At 33.8% G+C, this 18,943-nt stretch overlaps 1 protein-coding gene and 2 pseudogenes across 4 annotated transcripts in view; 1 reads left to right on the forward strand and 2 right to left on the reverse strand.

Moving 5' to 3' along the window:
* TM9SF2 (transmembrane 9 superfamily member 2) overlaps window positions 1-18,943 on the reverse strand; it is a 49,392-nt gene that overhangs the window by 8,331 nt on the left and 22,118 nt on the right. For all 4 annotated transcript variants that reach the window (XM_023532422.1, XM_011363209.2, XM_023532421.1 and 1 more), the window contains 11 exons: window positions 17,213-17,345; window positions 15,882-16,006; window positions 14,850-14,961; window positions 13,724-13,803; window positions 12,827-12,935; window positions 8,786-8,918; window positions 6,436-6,555; window positions 4,306-4,363; window positions 3,144-3,303; window positions 1,490-1,641; window positions 332-443 (listed from right to left, as the gene is read on the reverse strand). In XM_023532422.1, the coding sequence (XP_023388190.1) occupies window positions 332-443; window positions 1,490-1,641; window positions 3,144-3,303; window positions 4,306-4,363; window positions 6,436-6,555; window positions 8,786-8,918; window positions 12,827-12,935; window positions 13,724-13,803; window positions 14,850-14,961; window positions 15,882-16,006; window positions 17,213-17,345 (1,294 nt within the window). The remainder of the gene's footprint in view (window positions 1-331; window positions 444-1,489; window positions 1,642-3,143; window positions 3,304-4,305; window positions 4,364-6,435; window positions 6,556-8,785; window positions 8,919-12,826; window positions 12,936-13,723; window positions 13,804-14,849; window positions 14,962-15,881; window positions 16,007-17,212; window positions 17,346-18,943) is intronic.
* On the forward strand, window positions 10,313-10,431 carry LOC111741945 (annotated as a pseudogene).
* LOC111741929 lies at window positions 18,703-18,821 on the reverse strand (annotated as a pseudogene).

Below are 18,943 nucleotides of genomic sequence, written 5' to 3' on the forward strand. Positions count from 1 at the left end.
ATTAAAATTTCAGCCTAGAAATATCTATATTACAAAAAAAATATTAAATAAAACATTTAAAAACTAAAAATTTAAAATTTAGCATAATGTGCTATTCTCAGGAAATTACCATTTTAAAGTTAAGCACTAAGTAAATATTATACTGAACTAAGATACAATCTTAATTCAACCCTAAAGAGGGCTATATTTGATGCAGGAATACAGGTCAATTTCTATCTTAATGACACATACCTATAAAAATTATTTCAATTAATAGTATTCTAGGTGGTCTTATGCCAAAATTATAAATATTGTCCACAAATTAACGTAAGTGAATATTGCTAATACATACCTCGGCACATAGGTGAAAATAGCAAAGAAGTATAGTTGCTTCAGAACATGTAATAACCAAAATGATAAACACCAGAAATAGGAAGCCAAACATGTAATACATCTGGTGTGACCTATAATCAAACATGTCAAAATAAAATAATGAATATTGTCTCTTTGACACAGCGAATGACATAATCTTTTCATTTTTCTTGAACTGAAAATGTTGCTTTTACTTCCAACTAATCAAAGAACAAATTTTCATTGGTTTAGATGGTGATGGGGTGGGGAGCAGGAATGCAGGGAAGGAAGGATATGGCAATGTCATGATCTTCACCTTCCTGTTCAGGTAGAACCTGAAACTCTTATTTATTCACATATGCTTAGTCTACTTGTCTACTGGTGTCAGATAAATTTGATAAAAAATTAATAGAAAGGCAGACTCAAACTAGGAAAAGGTTACAGCATATACTTTATCATACATGATAAAATCAGTTGAATTTGGAAAATATAACAATCAAAAAGGAAAGAGGTTCAATCACGAAAAAGTTCAAATTTAGTTCTGACTTTATGCTACTTGGTACTTTCTGTAACATATGACAATGTGCTCAAATCATGATCATTAATATACTGCGATGTATACAACCTAACAGAACAGCTCAAAATTATCACATGAGTTTTTCCATGCAAATAAGAAATTGGAGAATGAAGAAATCTTGGAATTAAAAAGGACTTTGAAGGTCATGTAGCTCAATCATCCCTTCAATGCGTGCTCGCAAACCCTCTAGCAAGAGCTCAGAGTATCTTTTCTGAAGCAGTACAGATTACTTCTTTAAGAACACTGATGTGGAGAGACTTGGGTTTTCTGTCACGTGGTAGCTATGTGACATAGACAAATAACTTCCAAAGCTTCATTTTCAACTCTGTAAAATGGGGATGATAGCCATCTCACAGAGAGCTCAGAATTAAGTAAGAGTAAGAATTAATAAACCCTCAATTAATAATAGCTGTTACTTTTTTCCCACATGGAAAGATAAAATAACCTTTCAACTCTTAAAATTTCTTATTGGAGAATGACTTACATTTATAAGATATAAACGGTAATACATATAAACAAAAAGAGAAAGCTAGTATTACATAAAATGGTAATGGGAATAAGAAGGCTTAGTCTTTAGCTTACCAAATACTATTGAGAATGAAGAAAAGCTGTATAAAGATGCACCCAAAGGGCAAAATCCCTCCCATGATAATGCCAGGCAACGGCTTTGTGTAGAAGGACTGTTCGGGAATCTGACGTGGAATCTGATTGGTTCGAACTGGGTGTTCAATGGCCTTCATTAAAGAAAGAAAGAAAGAAAGAAAGGATGCATAATTATATATCTATTTTAAAAATTCTTCTCTGTACTAGATTATTTGCCTGACTTTTTCAGCTTCTATGCTGACACTAATGGCAACACAAGTCTACTTAAGTCATCAAACAGAAACCTGTACTTAGAAGCAACAAAGCAGATACCACCAGGTACGATATTTGTCTGTCTACTGGAACAAGCCACCACTGTTTCCAGCAGTATTCACTGACTAATGGCTTTACACAAAGTAAGAAATACAAAGAAGAAGATAATATAGTACTTGGGAAATAACCGCTAATAAAAAGGCAGAGTTAGTTTTGTTTTTGTTTTTTTTTAAATTTATATACTTACTGTAAGAAATCAGCTGGTTCTGAAATTGTCAATGTATTTTTATTTGGTGATGGACAATGTCATCTTTATTAGAATCGTTCAATTTTACAAAGACTTAAGAACACGAAGAAGACAATGAATGGCTATATGAAGCTTTATGACCATAAGGTATTGGTGACGTTCTCAATTATTCTCCCTTTCATAACTTACTACATTGTAGTGTAAAAACAACTAGAATCTAAAGTACCTAAACAGAGTTTCAAAAGGGGGAAAAGGGCACATATGTAGAAAGCCATTTTCCTGCAAAAAAGTTCAAAACATACTTCTAAAGTTTTTGTGATGATACATTAAAATTTAAAACTTGATAGTCTCACAGGGATTATACTTCCATGGACTAGATTATTTTACATGTAGGTATATGTGCACAGAATCATTATATATCTTCAATTTTTATATTTTTAGAATTTTAAGTACTTATTTAATCTATGTAATTAAAAGAATTTTAAACTGTGTCAGTTCACTATGCTACATAAACAAAATGCCAACAACGGAAAAATCTTTTAGTAGACTGGCATGGTAGGTGCAGTGGAGACTATGAACCAATGATAGCCTCTCCCAGGGCGTTCCAGGTCATCTCACAAAGCATACCGCACTATGTTATTTCTTTTATCCTTGTGGACTAAATATTTTCAGAGAAGAGCAAGGATAGTGGAGTCAGAGAAGGACATTGAAGAATAAATTCTCATTTTCCTCTTAGCCTGAGGGCAGAAGCGGGCAGCAGAGGTGGAAAAAGACAGGTTGGAGGGAGGGAGAGACTGAATCCTGATTATAATCTTCCTTAAAATCAAATATTAGCAGATACTCAAAGTGTTAATTAGTTAAATTAGCTTTTCATTTCCTATTTATCTGTATTAGTTTCCATTACTTACAAAACTTTGAAATCTAAGTTTATATCTGTAATCTCTATACCACACTCCTAAGCATGTACTATTATTTTAAGAATGACTGTAATCAAACTATGAAGTCATCAATTTTCTATGAAATCCAGATCTCACATGACAATTTTATATCTTTCAGACACATATCTTTTAAGGTAACACATGCTAGTTTCCATAGCAGAAAGTCATTTGAATAGGTTAACAACTAGAAACTTACATTCTTCTTAAAACCAAAATATGCACCAATAAACGTTAGAGGCACAGATATGCAGAACCAAAGGGCCAATATGGCAACCAGTGTTCCAAAAGGAATAGCTGCTGAAGATCCTTCTCCCCAGAGAATCAGATTCATTATAAAGAAGTCAGCAAATACAATCCTGAAAGAAACAATAAGCTTTTAGGTAAAATTTGAGTTAGAAGCAAAATGCTATAGTAGCAATCATATATAATAAGTATTACAATTTCTGTGTTATATACAAAACAGTGGAATTGCTGAGTCATGGGGTATGTGAATTTGAAAGTTTAGACTTGCCAAACTGCTTGCTCTTCGGATTGGTTTTGCCTGACTTTAATTCCTACCAGCAGCTTATTAAAGTTAACTCTTTACATATTTTCATCATGAATGGCTGAGAGGCATGTGACTCTTCAATGGAGGTGAAATTCTAAGCATATTTATCCCAAATGTGTATTAAAATTCTAGCTATTGCAACTCTTTCATTTCTGGCCTGCAAATGGAACAGTCCTAGCTTCCAGATTTAACCTTTGGCTTGCTTTATTGCTGCTGACTGTTGAGAGGCTAGAGGAGAGTATGGGGAGAGTTGGGGAATTGGAGAGAAAGTGGGTTCTATTTCTAGGGCTAAATGTACATCAGATACTTGGTATCAGAAGCTACCCTCTGAAGGGATATGGTTGTTTTGTTTTTTATATGGTGGATTTAAAAAAAATTTTTTTTTTGGTATTTTACTCTACTTAATGGAATAAACTCTAAAAAGCAGCAATGCTTTTGATAAAAATATGAAAATGTGTCCTTGCCTGAGTTATCTCAGGTGAGGATTCCTTTCTATGATCATGTCCAAAGCTTTAAAACACAGCATACATGGAGACATGCCAGACTAACTTCTACAGACTAAGATACATGCTTTTAAAAAAGGAATATAAAAATTTCTCATATCTAGAGGCACTTTTTCCAGATAAGGCATGTAGTAGTCATTCTGCAAATGTTTATTAAATATTAATTTTACCCCTTTTAAAAAATTCATTGTACTGAGTACATGGTTTAGAGACAAGAGAAGATTAAACACTTAAAGCATTTTGAGAAAAAAATTGGAGAACTAAAACATGGCTAGGTTAAGAAAGTTATTATTGAAATATTCACTTACCCGGGACAAAGAAACGATGTCAATAAAACATTTGTTTTCCACTTCTCACCTCCAAAGGCTGCAGAAGAAAACAAAAATGGCATAACATACAGACTTTTCTTCAAGGCAATACTCCAAGTCTAGTACTGGACAAACTGTCAGACAGCAAATGATTCCCTATCAAGTGATCCAAATCAGAGATGCGCATCACAGGACTGCCCTGGCTTAAGTCCTGCTCTAGAGATTTTTGCTTCGGCACAGAATAAATGAAAGAAAATTTATCCACACCAGTTTTTCATTTCTATGCCTTTTTTTTAACTTCATAACAAAACAAACCCTTAAATGCTAAGCCAGTTTCAATCAATGGGACTGGGTAGAGATAGGGCGTACTTAAGATTTTCTCTTGGGGTCTGTCTCAGAAATTCTTACAAAACCAAGAACTCTAAAGCCTGACATGCAACAAATTTAAATTTCCATAGTAAGTCTGAATCTTAATTCCTCTAGCATTGTCGTTTCTGGTAGGGCATGGGTGGAATGGGGAGATATATCAGTGTGTTAGATCAGGTGACTGAGAAGAATGGAAGGGTTGTGGCCACTTGACAGAACAAATTTTATTATGAACATTTTACCTTCCTTTGTTCGCCCCTCTCCAATATTTTTTTCCATTAAAAAAAATAAAAAACTTAAGTATACAGAGTAAAAAATGAAAGTTCTCCTCTGCTCCCAGTTTAAAAGCTGGATATGAAACTGGCTGAGATCTGACAACAACTTTGTTTTAAAATAAACTTTTAACAGTTTTAAGCACCTTTAAGTACCACTTGCCTAAAAGAAAATGACAATTATATATATGATTTGAAGTCACAGCATTATCAGTAAAGAAATTATTGTGACTTAAGCTCAGCTGAACAAACTATTATTAATTTGGGTTTAATTTGATTTTGATCAAAATTCAAATAATATTTTTTGAAACATAAGAAATGTTTCTAATGAAGTATTCTGTGACTGAGGCCATTTAATAGCACCTCTCAGAATGTTCTGTAGAGGGAACAGTATGTAGTAAGGTCCTTAGGCAGGTATGAAGGTCCACAATCTGACTGAAGAACTGAAGCATAGGTGAAACAGCAAGAAAGAGGGAGTTTATGTGGCAGGCAGGGGCCCAACTATATCTTGCATGTGCTAAAATACACATGGCAACCCTAATCCTATATCCTTTAGTAAAGGATGAAAAAAATGACTTGACAAAATTCAGAGAAATTAAACTTATACACACACTTATACACACACACACATAGGACTTCACATACTTAGTTGAAATTGCATCTGGCAAAGTCTAACTAATATTTCTACTTGAGGATGAGTCTAGTCAACTACACACTATAGCCACCTATGTAACCCTCCTGTTTTAGCTCAAGCCTTATTCATATCAACCTTAGCTCTGTTCCATCTCGTTGGCACATTAATTCACTGATTACCTATGGGACCATCTCAATGGAATCCTGAATTACTAAAGCAGGCAAACTCTGGCATTCACTGACCCTGGCAAAGCTGCTTTCCAAGTCATGTAATCATATCGCATCCTTCCTCTTTGCCCCCGCCCCCTGATCTTTTTGTCTTTTACAGAATAAAAGCGATTGCAACTAATTATATTACAAAAGTAACTTATTTCAGAGCTCCTTAAAATAATGAGAGCTTAGTTTACTTTAATTATAGTTCATTTTTATAAATATAAATTTGACACAATTCTAAGTATGACCTCTTGTTGTAAGAGGTCATAAGAAAGGTATTCCTGTATGTATTACTTGGCTTAGTAGATACATTGGTGATACTCATTTGTATACTTTCTTCCTTTATTAGTCTATGTTTCCATGAATGTAGCAAATCTAAGTTGTTCAGCTGAACTTAAGTCAAAATTAAAAGAAAACAGAGAGGGGAAGGTAGATAAGTAGCACCTAAATTTGCTTATCTCGTTGTATGAACATTTCTGAAGAAATAAATCTAGTCATCCATTTCATAAGATTCTTTTAATAAAGATATATACCTATAATATATGTTGTATAAAGAGCATCAACAATCAAACACAAAGGCTCATACATGCTAATATAGAAGATTAGATTTGTGATCTCACACCCAGTCAAGGTAGCTTTTACTTACATTTATAGAATCTGGCAGCGACATAGCCTGCCGGAGTGCCCAAGAGCACCCATAAGACCACAGCACAAGTCATCAGTGCTCCTCTATTGGCAGGTGACAAAAATCCCAGGCAAGCAAAAACTAAAATATAATTTAAAGTTACATATTTTATTAGTTTCCTTTGTTGCAAAGTGATGCAAGACCTCTCTCATTTTTTTAAATAATAAACTCAGGACAACTTCATGAAAATATGCTATCTTACCATGTAGCCACACTGAACATTTAGTAATATTTAATGCATCAGTAGGACCATACACATAGGCAAGCTCCACTTTGGAAGTTTCTTGTCAAGCTGCCTAAGACCCCACCTTTCCTGTTATCAGAGGAGGCTGACTGGATGCTCATGAGTGCTTTCAGCTCTTCTAAGATTGAAATACAGCTTTAAAATTAACATCAATAAAAATACGCCCACCATGAAATATTCTCACTTTTTGTTCTTTTCTTTCACCCCTGGGGTGAAAAAAAACGCTTATAACATTCAAACGTAAGAGACAAGACAGAATTTAATAAAAGAATAAAACAAGGGGAAAAAGTACCATTAGCTTTTTGAACATAGTTACTGAAAGACTTGATCAATGACTCTAGGTAAATTTTGGCTCCTACCTTTATTCGGTTAGTTAGTTTTATTTGTTCTCTTCCCTATATAACTCTCCTTACTAATAAGAATAAAAATACTACCTTATATTTCTAGAGACTTCTAGCTTTAAACTGGGACTCAGAAGTTATGACTTGTTCAGAAAGAAATTCAAGTGGCTTTCTAATCCCAGGAGTGACACAGCCCCTGGGGTTTCCCGAGGTATACGTAGCCATGCACATGCTGTGCACACCTTCTGAGCAGCACTGACTGAGGGGCAGGAGGAAAAACTCATGAACATCAGGAAAACAATCAGGGTAACTTTAGAAGATCTACCAGAATTTCAGCTAAAATGCACTCCCTTCACTCCCCCACAGGACTGAGAAATGGACGGTTCTGAAGCAGTCGTATTCGAGCATTTAAGGAAAATGATCCCTCTTATTTCCTGTCCTAGGGTCTCTGAAACCTTCATTCTTCACAAGCTCACTTCCTAGCTCACCCCAACAATGTCGAGGCAGTGACAGAAGGCAGTCCTGGATAAAACTTTAAAGCATAATTTTATCTTCAAGCATCCATTCTGCTCTAACTCCATCCTGGCTCTCTGGGGATCTAGTGCCTGCATGCTATCCTCTGGCTGTGCCCAGATCTCTTCCTTGATGACTTCTCCCAATCTACCCTCTTGAATATAATATACTTCAAAATTATGTCCTACATCACAGCTGCATTTTCTTATCTAAGCAGATAAAGATATTTGTTCTAGTTAATCTTCAAACTGAGCCTAGAGGTGTAAATCAGTAGTTCCCAAATTTACTCAGGTGCCAGACATTTTGAAGTAATAATCGTCTTTGTAAATCATTTATGTAGTTAATTCCATCATAAAAATTTGGAACAATTTTACTAACAGAAAATGACTTTAGTATTACATATTTAATATGTATTAAACATTAAGAACAAATGTCCACTAAAAAATGTTATTAAAAGGTCAGTGGTTTCTGAATTCTTCCAGAAATATTCATTTGCTACTGTTCATCGGTAAAGGAAACATAAGAAAAATGCAAAATTTAGAAAATTCTATTCATATTTTTTCTCACAATTGGGAAAACTGGAAAACCATGGAAATAATGTATCCTCAAAGAATAGTCTCAGAACACTGCTGTGGCCAATCGATACCTCTAAAGGTTTATTTTAAAAAAAGATTGTCCTAACTAACAAAAATTTAAGTAAAATTCCTGAAGATTTTCAGGTGGCATGATGAGATATTTTTTTGTATTAGAAGACCTTTCCTGAACACTGCTAGAGAGAAAAAGAGGTCTTGCTTCCTAAATCCTTCCAAGATATGAAAGGTCCTGCCTACTCCTTCTTCTTTTTGTCTCTCAGTGGAAGTCAAGAATATCTTGGAATCCTAACCACACTGGCTCCAGATAGGGTGGCGTAGTTAACCTGTGTGATCCTGGCTCCACGCCACCCAGGCCCAGATGGTCTTTTAGGACCTAGTCATCTCCAGCTCCAGTGCTGCCATGACAAAGGTTTGGTATCCATGCAGCTGAAGAGAGATATGAAGTCAGCATTGGGGCACAGCTTATCCCGCCCCAAGTCACATACAGCTAGAGCACATAGATTTGAATGCCAAAAGGACTCTTAAGAGACAATTTAGCCTAGCTACCTCATTTAGAAAAACTAGTTTTCAAATAATTATTTAGAAAAAGTATTTTCTACTTAACTTCACTTAACACTTACATAGAGTCACAAAAGTCATAATTAAAATCTGCGTCCCTGATCCTAGAAAGACTGATAGCAGCATCCCTTTTCTTGGAGGACGGAATATATCACCATGAACTAGTTTCCAGCCAAATTCTTCTTGGGCATCCTCCTAAAAAGGGAATAAAATTGTTTAACTGTCATGTAATATCACCAAGGCTACAGAGTTTATTCATTGTTGAATATGCTGATAAAAAAAAATCTTAAAAAATTTATAATGTTAATATTTATTTCAATTTTGAAGTATAAAGCCTGACTCATAGAGCTTTATATAGTTTTCCTGAACTGTTTTTAAAGGAATGTTGTACGTAAAGGTCTATAAATATAGGTATTGAGAAACTTTAGAAATAAATATGAAGATAATGTGATAGCTACCCAGTTCTAAGCTTTATGATCCAACTTGATGTCTTAGTTTTTAATCACACTCTATCCTTTTCAACCTACATTTATTAATCTCCAAAATAAGCAAATGGTATTAGGTCCCATAGCTACTTTGCTGCTACAGTAGGCTTGGCTGTGAAAATATTAATAAGTTGTCACCAGCCAAAATTGCTCCCTTGATCTTCAGACATATATAACTGCTTAATCAACAGTTTCACTTAGCTGTTTTTAATAGACATCTCAAACAGAATTATGCATGACTGAACTGATTCTCTCTCCCCACCTATACTTGTTCTTCCTGCAGTCTTCCCAGGAGATAAAAAACTCCATCCTGCCAGTTGCTCAGTCCCCAAAACTTTGGAGTAATACTTGATTCCTCCTTTTTTCTCCCCATACTTCAAATACAATCATTTAACAAATCCTAGAGCTTTATTTCCAAAAGGTAACCATAGGACCCATCCCTGGTTCAAGTTGTCACCTCTCATCCAGCTATTGCACTAAATTGGTATCTGTTTCTGCCCTTGTCTCTCCATTCATTTCTCAATACAGCAACCAGAAGGGACCTTTAATCAACCAGAAACATGGCATTATTCACTGACTTCTCTCCATCTTCCATTCTCTCCACAGTTAACAGGTCAACCAGGATTCTATTCTACCTCCTAAATACCCTCTGTAGCTTTCTAATGCCCTCTTTCTCTCCTGCCATCATTCCGTCACTAAGAGTTCTCGAACAGCCCCTGGCAGTTCTCAAACAGCCTCTGGACTGGTTTCTATATTTCCTATTTTGCCCTACTCTAAATGATTCTCCACATAACATATAAAGTGACTTTCCTAAAGACACAGATTTTGCCATGCCACCATTGTGTACCAGGTGAACAATTTTGCATTGCAATTTTAATTTGTATTTCTCTTATTATGAATGATGTTGCATCTTTTTATATGTTCCAGAATCATTTGTATTTTTTTAATGGACTCTCTTTTCATGTACCTCGCCCAGTTTCTTACTGAGCTGTTGACTTTTTTTAAAAAAAAATTTTGGCATTTTTTTTATTTATTGAAGAATTTAGCAATTTATTTGTGACAGGTGATAAAATATTTTCCAATCTGACATTTATCTTTTTACTTGTCTATGGCCATGCCACTCTGAACAAGATCGATTCCATTTGATCTTAGAAGCTAAGCAGGGTTGGGCCTGGTTAGTTCTTGGATGGGAGACCACCTAGGAAGACCAGGTGCTGTAGGCGTAAAAAAATAAAAACATAAGAGATTGTAAGCTGACAAGGTCCTTGCAATCTGTGAGGTCAACCAAGGGTTGCCTCGGCTAAAAAAAATAAAATAAAAAATAAAAATATGTTTACTCGATGGTACTTTTTTTGCTATTTAAATTTTTTTTTTTTAATGTAGTAATCATAGAGCAATCATTTATTTTATGGCCTCTGGCTCTCTGTCACACTTATAAAATTCTACCCTTCTCCAAGATTGAAAAATAACTTCCTATGTGTTCTTCTAATACTTCAGTTTCACATTTTCATTTAAAGCATTAAGCATTTCAATACAATAAAGTTGGAATCTACCTTATTTTTTTTCCCAGAAAGCCATCCACTTTATCCAATACTATGCATCTACTGATTTTTCTTCATTGATACACTTTTGTTTACCTCCAATTTTAGACTCATTATTATTATGTACAGAAAATGTTTACTCTGTAAATAATAGTTCTAGCGACAAATCTTTGAGGGGGTGTCTAACTCTGTTGTTTATTATGAATTTTTATGAATTTCTGCTAATAGGTTATATTTTAAAATTAATTTTAATTTAATTAAAATTAAAAGCTAAAGTTGGGAGACTTTCCTTCAGAGAATTTCTACTTGAGTTGGCCAAGAATCAGAAGGCACTTACAGACCCAGACTCATCTGGCCTTCCCCTGCAAGAATCCAAGTTTAATGTAGAAGTAGACTAAGGTTCAGTCCCCTCACTAATGACCCAAGGTTTAGTTTCCCAATTGGTTAAAGACTTTATATCAGCATCAACCCAAAGAACTTCAACCTCTCAGGCTTGCATTGCTTCTTGCTCTGGCCTCAGCTCACTTTTTTTTTTTTGGTGGTGGGGGCTTATAGGGGAGTGGTGGGGTACCCCAAGATACATTTATTATCTATCTTGAGCCCAGAAATGTACCAACAAATCTGGTACGTAAAGGACTCATTTATTCATTCATTTGATGAATATTTACTGAGCAACTATATGCTTAGCACTGTTCAAAACATCAGTGATTCTACAGTGAGTATAACAGAAAAATCCCTCTTCTCATGAGTACATGTGCTCACTGGAAGGCAGACAATAAATAAGTGAAAAAAAACATATATAGTACATTAAATGGTTTAAGTGCTATACAGAAAAATTAGAAAGTATAGATGTGTATGGGAAGTGGAGAGGATATAATTTTAATGGGATGATCAGGAAGGTCTCATGGGAAGCTCATATTTCAGTAAAGACTAGAAGGAAGTAAGGGAGCTAGCCATGTAAATATCTGAAGGATGAACTTTTGAGTGTAAGGGCCCTGCGGTAAGAACATGTTTGACATATCTGAGGAACAGCAAGGTGGCCAGTATGGCTGGAGCAGAGCTCCAAGAGGTACTACAGGACCTTATGGAACATTGTAAAGACTTTGATTGTCACTCAGAAAATAAGAAGCCACTGTGATCAGGAGTGAAATGATCTGACTTATGCTTGAACAGATTTGTTCTGACCATTACAGAAAGAAACTAGAAGAAGAAAAAAAAAGAGAGCAAGAGTGGAAGCAGGGCTGTCCTGGCCCATATGCCATGGCACACCTCTGTACAAATTAAAGAAAAAATTCCATTAACTCAGTGATTATTTGGAATTGCTAATATGAACAGAGCATCTTGAAAACATTTTAGTAAAATATTTAATAAAATAATAAAAATCAGAAAAAAATTGTAGAGTAGAAGTGCTAAAAAGCTCATAAACATTAATGTGTTCTTTTCCTCATTAAGACAGGACAGAAAGGTTGAGGGGAAAAGGCTGAGTTTTTTGTATTTATTACAAGTCACTGATTCTTGTGGAAATTCTGTTAAAGAGTTGCTATGAAATGAAAAATTATAAAATGTGTAACATTATGCCACTTAAAATGTTTGAGAATAAATGAGCTTGGAACTTTATTGTGAATATACCAAAAGGTTGAAATGATAAAAATTCAGTTAAAATTAATTTCAAAAAATTAAATATACACACAAATAAACTTGCTTGGAAATTAATCCATTCAAGTTTGCTATTTCACAAACTGGGTGTATGCTGGGAATGGAGAATCTGAGAGTTGATGGCACATAAGTGAAAAAAAGAGGACAGAACCGGAGCTGTGCAACTACACCCATTCTGCACCAATCTACTGACGCAGATGAGGCTGTGAACAGTGCGGCTCTGAATGCTGTGGTGACTAAGTTTCTAGAGAATACCAATTCTTAAGGATCATTTTCCAAGTGAAAATGTGAATTCAGGCTAACTTTTGAGAAGAATGTTTTAAGGGCAGATTCTGTCCAAAGCTATTGTTTAAACCATTTCCAAAGGAAAAATAAAGGCTATTCTTGAAAAACCAAAGCACAGTTCACGTGTTTCACTCACCGTAGAATCCATCTGATTATATCTGGCAATATCTTTATGCAACGTCCGTAGCATAATCATAGCGACCATTCCAGACAAGAAAAGGACAATGACCAGAGAATTCATGATGCTGGAGAAATAAGCATGTCAGGATTTATCTGTAGCTTAATCTTTGGAACAGTAGCACTCTTTTAAAAAAAATCGTTTATTGAGTAAATATTAAAACAGCATTTTTCAAAATCGAAATTTGACTTAAAATCCAATAAATTCAATTAACTGTGTTCTGCTATGTGTCCTTCCAGTAGATACAGTGGATACATAACTTTATGATATACTTATAACATAGTTTTGTGGTCTGTTGAAAACCAGAACTTTTTTGTCCATGGTCAACATTATTAAATGACTACTGTGCCCAAATCAGTGCAACACAAGCTGCAAAAATCAACAAAGGACTAATCTGTCCCTCAAGAAATTTACTGAATGACAAATTTACTCAGTAAATTAATGAGTTTCAAAAGGACAGTCAGCAAAGTAAGAAAAGGAGAGTAATGGCACCATGAACAGTTTTCTAAATAAAAGTTATGAGTCATGCTTTTAAAAGAGAATAATGACTAGTCATAACAGCAACAGAACCTTGCTTATTGAGCACTCTTCCATGCCAGGTAAGGTGCTCATATGCTCTGTTTCATTATTTCCTTTAATCCTCAGAATAGTCCCACAAGGCAGATATTTGTAAAGAAATGGATTCTGAAAAACTGAGTGACCTGGCCTGACTCACAACCAGAGACTGAACCTAAGTCTGATTCAAAAGGTCAGACTGTTGAATAACTGCAAAGGACTAGAGAGTGAATGAAATGTTCAAAGGGACAAAGATTAGAATAAGTAAAGAACATAAAGCAGATTAATCTGTAGTCTTACCTAAACCACTGAATGTGAGTATGAGGCATAGATTCCAGAATATAGTCCCACCTAGATGCCCATCTGATATTTTTATCTTCCTAGAAGGATTGAAAACAAAACTCTTTAAATAAGCGTTTGCAGAAAAACTATATTAAAAATCCAAAAATTTCCATTCACAGCTTGACCTTCCATTCAGTCAATAAATGCAATTTCTCATCATAACTTGGGTTAGTTGTGAGATTCAGAAAGTTTCAATTTACTCAAATCTTAGAAAAATCAGGATGAGATTAAACAGTAAATAAAAAATAATAAGAGTTCCTAAAGTTAACTAGTTACTAGCTTTATTTTTTTGAAGTCTTAAATAGTAAGGGATTATTTTAGATGTCAAAATTTAGAGCTATATTTAATTTTTTCAGAAAATCGAATGGAAAAACTTATTTGCTTTGACACCATCTATCTATGCCTATGAGGTGCTTAACCAGACCACAGTCACAACCCAGGTAACACTGAATGTCTGGCAGGTGTCACCCACACTGAGCTCTGTTAAGAAATATATATTGTTTACTGCACTCGGCTTGCCAAATTACACACTATATGGGGATAGTAAATGTCACAATTATATTGGACTGCCACAATAGTTTATTAAAAATAGAGGTAGAATACTGCCTAAGATTCTCATAAAACGAACTTTTACTTTCCTCCTAAGAAACTCTCTCTTAATGAAAACCTTCCCTTAAATTCCCTAAGAATTTATATAAATCATCTACCATCAAGAAACTCTCCATTTAAGTTTATACCCAAATCCAGATTTTAAAAATGGTGTTGTTTTCATAAATGCTTGTTGCACGTATCTTTGACATTTTCATACCTCTACGCCTATTTTCTACCTTTTGTCTCATATGTAACTTTTTATGACTTAACACTTAATCAGGCTCAATTCTCCAATTTCCTATATGTCTCATTTAAACGAAGATTTAATTTTCGGTGTGATTATGTTGCCTGGTGCACTGACAAACTATTCCAAAAATCAGCTCATTAAAAGTTTATCTATTGGACAAGCTTAGTCATTCATATTTGAATTAGTGTAAGTAGTATGAATATAAAATCAATTTCTGAGTTATACTAAAGATAAAAACAAACTCACCAGGAAACTAACAGAATAAGTATAGGCAATTTTGATCTCCCCAGAAGCCTTGTTACTTATATCCATGGGGGGTCCAGAGCAGTCTGGTTTATCTGTATGGGTATGTTTGAAGCTGTGGGAAGAAACATTTTGGCAAGATGCTGATAAAGTACAGTTTTAAAAAATGGGGTAAAGTAAAGGTTAGAGATTTTGTACATATTTCATAATGCTACTGACAAAGGTGAAATTATCACATCAGACTTAATATTAATACAAATATTTACCTTGTATAAATAATGGGCTTAGTTTTAAGAATGTGTACAAATTGTTACTCAAAATTAGAAACAAACTTGAAAACTGTGTACTTAAAAAGCATTAAATAATCTAAAAAAAAACCACTGAGGAAGTTTAAATTAACTGCCATCTTATTATGGCATGCCACCAGTGGCATGAGAAAATGGTTAATTCAATGAGGGGAGAGAAGTCATGGAAAAAATAGAATCAAAAAAGGATCTCAAATAACTGATAGGTACTTTCATACTAAAAAATTGATAACTTGAAGAGATGTCCTTTCAATGACTTGTCACCTACTGGCATCTAACACTGCATGGAGACTTTCCAGTATATGTGCTGCCAAAGCAAGCACAACATGGAGACTTTCTAAATGATAGTACTAGTCCGCTCATTTGTGCCTCTGATGAGAGGTCGAGTTGCAAACATCAGAGGCAATGCTTTTCCACCGTAAAAGAGAACACTGACCCAACCACCTCACGGCCTCCATTCCAAGCTGACACAGAAAAGTTGTCAAAACTTTCTGACTGAAAACCAAACAAAAAGTCACCTTGGTCTGACCACTTTACCATGACAGGAAAAAAATATTTGTATGGTTTCTCTTGACAAACCATAACTCAGTAACAAATCATACAGGGAGTTTTAATAAAATCAATCCTAAAATGCCAGAACACTGATTAAGGAAAAAGCTCATTAGGCCCAAAATATTTATTCTTTGGGCCTACATTTCACTTATATTTACTTATCTGTTTGTATCGTTACCTTTTTGGTTCAAGTTTAGCAGCCACTAATCTTGCTCCCATGGACCCAGTTTCAACAACATGATAGTATATTTTGATATCAACATGGTTGAAGATGTAAAATGTATCTCTTTCATGGAATTCTGACTATAGAAAAGAACTTAGAATTAAAGATAGAAGACTGGCTATACAAGAGTCAAAACATAAAACTTTAAAATGAGCCACAACAAGTAGGAAAATTTAAGCTTGAACAGGATCTTAATCCTTCCCCATAAAAATGTTTAAGTTTTAAGCCTAAACTCTTATAAGCCAAAACTGATTGGTAGAGGTGAAAATTATGCTTAACGTTTTAACTCTTACATAAAACTTAATAAGTACTTATTAAAAAAAAAATCTAATATTTTCTAGTTTTTCACTTACGATAAAAGTAACAAATTTTAAAATATTATATGTTATGAACATGCTAAATCGTATACATTTTCTTTTCTCCCATGGAAGTTTATAATCAGACTAAATCAATAATAGCCTAAATTATTCAAGTGTCTCTGTCAACTCGCACAAAAGCATTACTGTTATAACCAGTTTCATGATCAAGCTCATGCTAACTTCTACTCCCAGATCATATAAATGAAGAGATTAAATCAGGGTGACCTGATTACAAAAAATTTAATTTAATATATATCCCAATAATTGTAATTACTTTCTATATTAATGTCTTCACTTTATTATTCTGTTTTTAAACATCAAATTTGGTCTTGAAGACAAGACATCTTATTTAATTCATTCATTTTTACACACATTTATTTTTTCATTGAAAGAGTTGACATACAATACTATATTAGTTTTAGGTGTACCAACCACATAGTGATTTGACATTTAAATATCTTACAAAATGATCACCACGTTAAGTCTAGTAACCATTTAAGACACTTTTTTTAAAAAAGGTATAATACCAAACTTTTGCAATATAATATATTATGGACTTAAATTTAAAAATTTCATGGATTTAATGAGGTCTTTTTTGGCACTCTACTATCTACATATTTTCATATGTAAGATTATAAATCTAACTTTTATTAGTCAGAACATACGAAGTCCTAGCCCTTAGTGTAGTACTTAGCATGTAACAGACACTCTCAGTAAATGTTGAACTGAATCTGTATTATTTTAGTTCTAGAGTTAAATTTATACATTGTTAATCTGGCTTAGGTTTAAGATCTAAGTAGTTGTACTTCAGAACATTTGTATTGTACTCATTTGATAAATATAACACTTTTTGTCTGGGTAAAAACTGAATCCATCTACCAAAAAGCCGTATTTTAAAAAGAAGTATAGAGTTTATCACAAACTTACATTAATAACACAGGCATCTTTTGCGTGACCTTTATCTGTAATGTAACAGCCAATAGGAAATCCAGGATTACAAAACTTCTGCTGACCATCTTCAACCTCATAACACCACGTTACAGGCATATTATCCACAATCCTATTCACAGAAATAATAGTCAAGAAGAAATTACCAAACATGACTAAGAATTACTGCCCAAATATGTCATCATTTCACAAAATGTCTATAAATACCTTAAGATGTTAAAACTACAATCAAAGAATTTTGATGAAATGTGGTATTTCATAAGTAGAAATTATGCCAATATGATACACTGCAGTAAAAAAAAAAACTTTATAGCTGAAACTATAAACATATGTAGAAAAGGGACATTTATTTATTACACTTCCTTATTTAATAATATCATTATCTAGACACCTAAGTATAACTTACCTTTAGCAGAATATTCAAAAGCTTTAAATAGGTCAGAGTTTATGGGAACAGTATAGAAGCAAATGTCTTTTATCACTCAAGCAACTCAATAAAAAGGAGAAAAATATAATTGCAAGATATGGGAAAGTATTCAACTTAAAGGCCAGGTGAAAAAGTGAAAATTATAGTATTATCTATTAAAACTGTGTAACTCCAACTTATTTCTAAAAGAAATACTACGATAAAGCTAGAGAAACAAATCTTTCAAGTTCTAAAGTGAAAAAGAACTTTTAAACAAAAAAGAGTAAAAGTAAAGTATAAGGTTCTGTAGCACTACATGACTACATTAAAGTCCGAGCATGTGGTCCCCTATGCCCAAAGCACACTGCAGGATGCGAATAAAAAAAAAAAAAAATTACTAAAAATATACTAGCTGTATTATAGTCAAAAGACAACACTCCAGGGCATGTTTTATTTCTTAATTAATGTATGCCTTAGGAAGTAAAATTATGATTTTATAGTCACCCCAGATGTACATTAATGACCTAATAAAACATGTCTCGTCACATTTAAACGCTATTTAATAGTACCCAATGTACCAAATTTTAGAATCACCTAAACTATTAAGTTGCTCATTATTACAACCAGCAGGCTAGTGGTTTCCATGAAAAAAACTATAAAATATTAGAAGCATGAAGGCAATGCTATATAATGTAAATAATTCACATTTTCTGGAGGCCTAAAAAATCAGTTAATTGCTTTAATTTTTTAGAGTGTGAAGACCATTCAATAAATAAATAGTATACTAGCAATATGTTAAGTATAATACCTTTACGCTATCATATCAGAGAAAATACTACATAAGAATTATAGTCCTAAATTTATCATTTATACAATACCTTGACACAATAACCTTTTCCTGGTACTAGGAAGCATTAAAAATAAACAAAAAAACAAAAACAAAAACAAAAAAACCTTAAAAATATTTGTTTGTTTATTTATTTTTTAGGGGAGGGAACCCTTGGTTGACCTCACAGACTGCAAGTACCTTGTCAGCTTACAATCCCTTATTTTTTATTTTTTATGCATACAGCACCTGGTCTTCCTAGGTGTTCTCCCATCCAAGTACTAACCAGGCCCGACCCTGCTTAGCTTCCGAGATCAGACGGGATCCAGCTTGTTCAGGGTGGCATGACCGTACACAAGAAAATTTAAAGAATATAATTTTCAAGTATTACCAGGGAGTAGTAGTTACTTGAATTTATAACTCAAAAAATATTAAATATAATATTTTCAATGTGATAGAGTAAAAAAGTATAAAAAGA

Source organism: Pteropus vampyrus, unplaced genomic scaffold, assembly GCF_000151845.1.
Source record: "Pteropus vampyrus isolate Shadow unplaced genomic scaffold, Pvam_2.0 Scaffold83, whole genome shotgun sequence".
Lineage (NCBI taxonomy): Eukaryota > Metazoa > Chordata > Mammalia > Chiroptera > Pteropodidae > Pteropus > Pteropus vampyrus.